This window comes from Mizuhopecten yessoensis, unplaced genomic scaffold (assembly GCF_002113885.1).
Source record: "Mizuhopecten yessoensis strain PY_sf001 unplaced genomic scaffold, ASM211388v2 scaffold10741, whole genome shotgun sequence".
Taxonomy (NCBI): Eukaryota; Metazoa; Mollusca; class Bivalvia; order Pectinida; family Pectinidae; genus Mizuhopecten; species Mizuhopecten yessoensis.
The window spans coordinates 50,217-56,838 of record NW_018408698.1 but is presented as its reverse complement, the minus strand read 5'-3'; the positions used below and the strand labels follow the sequence as shown (position 1 = coordinate 56,838).

Sequence of the window (6,622 nt, the reverse complement as noted above, 5' to 3'; positions counted from 1 at the left end):
AGGTGGTGCTAGGTTAGTTCCTCTTACCTACAGTAGGTGGTGCTTGGTTAGTTCCCCTTACCTAAAGTAGGTGGTGCTTGGTTAGTTCCTCTTACCTAAAGTAGGTGGTGCTTGGTAAGTTCCCCTTACCTAAAGTAGGTGGTGCTTGGTTAGTTCCTCTTACCTACAGTAGATGGTGCTTGGTTAGTTCCTCTTACCTACAGTAGGTGGTACTTGGTTAGTTCCCCTTACCTAAAGTAGGTGGTGCTTGGTTAGTTCGCCTTACCTAAAGTAGGTGGTGCTTGGTTAGTTCCCCTTACCTACAGTAGGTCGTGCTTTGTTAGTTCCCCTTACCTAAAGTAGGAGGTGCTTGGTTAGTTCCTCTTACATACAGTAGATGGTGCTTGGTTAGTTCCTCTTTCCTACAGTAGGTGGTGCTTGGTTAGTTCCCCTTACCTAAAGTAGGTGGTGCTGGTGTACCACTCATTGATCCGGGTGTATGCATTGCCCGAGACATCTGCCGAAAATAAAACATATGACAATGTTTTAAACATTCTGCTTTTCCCCTCTCACCAAATATTTATTCCTGAACTGACTGTAATGTGTTTCTTCTATCAATAGTCAAATCTGTACTAGTGATAAAAATGTCAATCCACATTGATATTTAGCGTTCCTTACTTGATCCATCCATCAATACTTTCATGAAACCCAGGGGGCTGAGGGGCGGGCCCAAAAAGGTTTATTTGGCTCCCAGCACACCGTCTGACAACAATATTTCCTTGAAACAATGAAATATTTTAACACCCCCCCCCCCCCCCCCCCCCTATCAGTAACTACAAATAATATTAGAATAGGGATTATTTACTATTAAATTGCAGGTGATGGATTTTTTTTATTGATTTTTTTTAAGATTCTTTATTTGAATGAGACAAAAACTAACAGAAAAAAGTTTTTGTCGTAATGCAACCTTGAGCAATTGCAGACCAAGCAGCAAAAAATGTTACGCATTATTCAATTTTCATAATTTCACCCTTGTACAATGCAAAGATCCTTCATTTAAAAGTGCCCCATTAATAATATGCAAGATATTCTTGAAATAATATTTTCTACACCAAGAACTTGTACAGTCTTAATCAAGACAACAAGAAATTTAGATTTACAAACAGATGAATCCTTTTATCAACAAACCTGATGAATATTTGGTGTCCCAAAATGTGCTGGTGTACTCCCCGCTGGGCTAGCATGGCTCATTAAACTTTTTGTGGGTGGGGCACCAACTTTCTCCTTTGGTCTAAGAACCTCTCCTCGGCTAAAATTATCACAAATTCAACTACAATACTGCACTGATTTCATTAAGCATTGGTACTCTAAATTGATCTACAGATTCCTAAAACTACTATAAACACCTATACTTGTATATAAACATATACTTTATTTCACCTAATAAGCATGTCCTAATAAGGATTGAATAAAACTTTTTTTCAAGATAATAGACTCATAATAATCCACTAACCCAAAATAAAAACCTGCTAGCCAGACAACTTAAAAATGCAATCAAGCCAACATAAATCACATGATCTGTGATATATCACATTCACAATTGACATGTTTCCTTTTTAAAAAAAATCAATTTAAAATATTATAAAGTCTTCTTGGCTACAATAAAACTATTAAATCTTAAACAAAAAACACACTTAACAAATTTTAATAATTACTTCACTGCATTTTGGTATGGGGGCCTTAGCGAGACCCTTCTGAGCTCTAAGGATATTCCATATCTCTTCCTTAAACATTCAAAAGCTACTTTTTTTATGCTGTCTGCCGTCATGGCCTGTGTTACACCGCGTTGTATGAGATAAACAAACCTCATCCCTGGAGTGTTGAAACTGCTGGACATGAGACCAGCTCTGGATGCTGACTTTGGAGGACTGGGACTGGCAGCTGACCATATCCTCGGACCAGGCTACAGATACAATGTGTATGTAAAGTTTTAAGTAAATACATTAAAAACTCTTTTACTTGACAAAGGTATCCGATGTTTTCGAAAGCTCGCAAATGAAGTTTTCAATCACTGTTACTTTCAATACTTTGTCATCGTGTTAAAAACAAACTTCAACATTTATTATTCCTACCTAACTGATGAATCTCATTCTGAATACAAAAGGAAGTATGACATTAATCAATGTGGTATTGTAAGTGAAAATGAATCTTCTTAATATAATTTTTTTCAACTGTTAAAAATATGTAAGATTCGAAAAACATTGTCAGCAATAAACGCACTGCAACCACTTCTCAAACACTATAAATTTGAAGTTTGAAACCGTCTCTCAATAGTTACAATCACAATCATATGGTGATACTTACGGATACAGAGTGAGGTGTTTGGTCCCCAAGGAGGAAGCTAGGTAGGAACTGAGACTGATGACCCCCAGTGGGACTCGTAGGACTTCCTGGAGATCCCATCATCATTGGCTCCATAGAGAACGACCCAGGGTTGAACCCTCCAGCCCCTATAAGTAAATAGAAAACAAAACAAAATCAGTTTCATGGACCTCTTTTTTTCTAGTCTCATGAAACAATTTACTACAAGTCGACAACACATTTTCCTTCTTAACAACATGCTTTAATGGAAAATTGTCCAATATCCAACAGATTTATTACTTGGGGTTGTTTTGCCGGTGCATACGTGCCATATATCTAACGATGTGAGACTCACAGAAATTACTTCTTTAAAATTCATCACGGCGCGCAACATATTTCTCACAAATTTCAATCAGTCTCACGAAAAGAAACTAAGTTTGGTCAATCTTATTAGTGAATAAACAATAGCTACATGGATTCACACTGACCTTGGTCACTGAGGTCTAGTCACAGGCCAGCCACTCAAATTACAAGCCTGGCCAATTCACGGTGCATGGCTTGGTGTCATGCTCACCGATGTGTGAACTCTAGATCTTAAGCAATTATATCAGGGATCCCCCATCCAGTGGGGGCTAGTTGCTAATTAATATGTATTGACAGTGGGTATAAACATTAAACAGCAACACAAGAGCTGTTATTTCATTTCAACTGAAAACATGGTTTACCGAAATGGAAATGTAAGTCGTGACTATAAAATTGAAACTGGACACTGCAGACACTGAATCCAGAATTCATTCTCTCGTTGTCGGGATGGGATTGAGAGAAAAGTTCGAATTAACTTCCAAAAATAACTCCCTCGTGGAGGGCAAGGTCGGATTTACGGTGTTCACTGTATTTGTCCATGCGCGAAATTTGCTCCGGGGAAAAATTGAAACAATTTCAAATATAACTTTCAGCTCAGAGTTCTATTGATAAACTTAAATCACACTATAAACATATCATACGCAATTGTATTGATACTGAATTGTGGAATAAAATTGAAGTGTTTGTTAAAATTTCAAAGTACTACTTTGTTTGCCAATCAGCACGCGACAATACGCTGTTCAAACTATTGAACGAAATTGTGTGGACTGTCGATAAGGCGGGCATTTTTAATTTTAAATATAAATTATAAGTTAAAAAAGAACATAAGAGGCAGAGAAAACGTAAATATAAGTATTGAACTGTTTTTGTATGGTATTTATGATCTATTTGAATGACACAGCTTTGCAAGCAAACAAATCATAATGCGTGCTAGCGCATTATGATTTGTTTGCTTCCAAAGCTGTGTCATTCAAATAGATCATAAATACCATACAAAAACAGTTCAATGCTTAAATATATAAAAAATAAAACTAATGGCGTTTAATATTTATTTTCACCAAATAAAGATTAAATATTGTTATTGTTTTGAGATATATATATATATTTCTTTTCCTAACCTGGGTCAACAAGAACATTATCTTGAATTTTTACTTCTTTTAATTTTTATTATTTTTGTCTTTGATCCAAGTATTATTTACTTTTAAATGTTGATACCGTAGCTATATCCGGACCGTATGTCATGTGTAAACCTGACCTCCTTAAAATTTTGTGTCTCACAAATTTCTCACCAATTCAGAGAAAAAGTCTTACTATTTCAGACCAAATCTCACTAAAAAATCACTGATCTGATTATTTTGCACTGTGTTCGATTATGTTATATGTGGTGCATGTCCTGAATTCTGCTAGTGTTTCTGATTGGATTATTGTTTTGGGTAGGAGGTTCCACTGTACATGTGTTATGGTGTATGGAAAGAATGAGTGTCTGTATGTGTCTTTGGATGTGTAGATATGTCTGTAACTAAGGTCGTGTCCTTGACGTGTTCTGGTGTCTGCCGGGATGAGATTGTTAGTGTGTATTGCTACTTGTTGGTGTATTATTTTGTAGAGAAGAATACTGTGTGTTCTTGTTCTGCGTGTGTGTAGTGTTGGTCATTGCAAGTTATATGTATCATATCTGTGACTGAGCTTGTGTTATGGTATTTGTTTAGGACATATCGTGCTGCTCTTCGTTGTACTTTTTCTAATTGGTATATGTTATTTGTATAATGTGGGTCCCAAACTGAAGAGCAGTATTCGAGTTTTGGTCTTACAATGGCCTTGTATGCATGTTCTTTTATGTGTGGTGAATTTATATTTAGGTTGCGTTTCAGAAAGTCTAGTGATTTATTTGCATTTGATGTGATGTTGTTAATGTGTTTGTCCCATTTTAAGTTGTTTTGCAGTGTGATGCCTAAATATTTGTTTGAAGTTACATATTCTAGTGTGTGGTCATGGAGTGTGTATTGGTGTTTAATTTGTGTGCGTTTTGGTGATTTAGTGCATTTGTCTGGGTGTAAATTCCATTTACTAGCTGCATCTAAATCTACTTGTAGTTTTTTCGTGTCGTCTTTGTTGTTGATTGTTTTGTATAGTATGCTGTTGTCTGCAAAAAGTCTTAGTGTACTGTGTGATATGTATTCGGGGAAGTCGTTGATGTATATGAGGAAGAGGATGCATGCCGGCGGAGTAGTTATTCACTAGTCCATACAATTGAATTGACCTAAAGGATATATACTTCTGCTAATTATAACGGATTCAGGCACAGGGTCTTGACTTCTACCAAGTCCTGACCTACTTCTTTAAGTTGAAGCTTAATTATCTCCAAAAGGGAAATAGTGAGTCATAGATAAAAACTATTAATATTTAATTGTAAGATAAACAAAAAAAACTATGAAGGAGTCAACTGTCTGACAGTTTGTATCTTTTTCCAATCAATGACGATTCTTGTGTAGGATTCCTGTGCACAGGTCCTTTTGGGATAAAGTGTTGGGCAATTTTAAACATTTTGTTGTGCTACCAAGCCCCCACCCCTTACAACTACAGACGTACTGTAATATATGTATATGTCTGATGTCTCTATTACCACACACATGCGGATGAATCCCACTTCGCCCTTCAGAACATTATATCGTCCAACTTTTTTCACTAAAGCCATTTTGGGAATGACATTCATATATATCAGACAGAAATGAAACTAAACATTAATTCATTCAAAATAACACAGGTGTGTACGTTTCTAAAAATTTGTTATCCTGAATTGACTCCGTGTTATAAAAGATCCTTCTTACCATACGCATCAACACTCGGGGAATGCATTGTCTTCTTTATAACCAGTCCCGATTTGTGAAGCGTCCGATTTCAAATTTTCTGACATGTGCGGTAAATTAGGACGGAAGTAAATTCAATAATGCGCGCGCCGTTTTCATTCCGGAGTATAGCTAAGTTTTGGTCATCAAGACGCTTTCTCTAGTTGTATCAATGAAGAAAAGAGTCTGAATGATTGAGAATAAAGTCGTTGAATACGGACTAAGACCACAATTAATTTTACAATATGTTTCATTGTATTGATGTAACATTTAATTTCATAACAAATTCCCAATATCCGATAGCCAAATTTCGTTCTAACCTGGTCAAGAGCAACATCTTGGGAGTAAAATATCAAAATGTCAACATAGCATGTTGGCCTTTTTCTTGAGATAATCGTTGCATACCTCTTTGGTTCATTCACTTTACACAGTTACATACGTAAACTCAGAGATAATAAAAGTGCCAGGCATGATAAATTTCAGGTAAAGATACATTGTATCATGTAACCTCTATTCCAGTCCGAAATGACTTTTTTGGGGAGCACAATCCATCAGTTTTAGTGATTTTTCAAGTATTGATGGAGGAATATTTACCATACAGTATAATACAGGAACAAAGGCTCAAGTGACCTAAACACTTTTCTTCCAAACTTATATTGTTTTTAAAATTCTTCTTAGGAAGCAGTGAATTCATGCATTTCTTTCAAACTTACTAAGAAACATCATTGGTGGAAGAGGTTATCAAACTTTAAATTTGGCATTCCTGCCCCATTCCCTGAGGTGACCAATGCTTCAGAAATCTTCTTCTCCAGATTCAGATGTACTAGAATTAACAGTCTTTTGTGAATGAAAAGATGCTTAGGTGCTTTGTCTAAATTGTAAATTTCAGGAAATAATTCAAACTTGGTTTGATTAGTATAATGACGACAGCGATATAAGGAAATAAGATCCTACCTTGCCCCTTGGGCTGGAGGGACGGTTCAAAGGGGGAAATTTGACTAAAATTTCAAAACGCCTCTTCCTCGGACTCAGGTGTACCAGAATCAAAAGTACTTCATGAATGAAAAGGTCCT

The 6,622-nt window shown here is 36.2% G+C and overlaps 1 protein-coding gene across 1 annotated transcript in view; it reads right to left on the bottom strand.

Annotated features, from left to right (window-relative positions):
• The window catches only part of LOC110462054 (nucleoporin NUP53-like), a 17,159-nt gene extending 11,535 nt beyond the window's left edge, over positions 1 to 5,624 (bottom strand). Inside the window, exons 1-5 of the mRNA XM_021515834.1 lie at positions 5,532 to 5,624; positions 2,344 to 2,489; positions 1,845 to 1,942; positions 1,168 to 1,288; positions 436 to 496 (exon numbers count right to left, since the gene is read on the bottom strand). Of these exons, the coding sequence (XP_021371509.1) occupies positions 436 to 496; positions 1,168 to 1,288; positions 1,845 to 1,942; positions 2,344 to 2,489; positions 5,532 to 5,559 (454 nt within the window). The 5' untranslated portion in view covers positions 5,560 to 5,624. The remainder of the gene's footprint in view (positions 1 to 435; positions 497 to 1,167; positions 1,289 to 1,844; positions 1,943 to 2,343; positions 2,490 to 5,531) is intronic.
• Between the last annotated feature and the right edge of the window lie 998 nt (positions 5,625 to 6,622).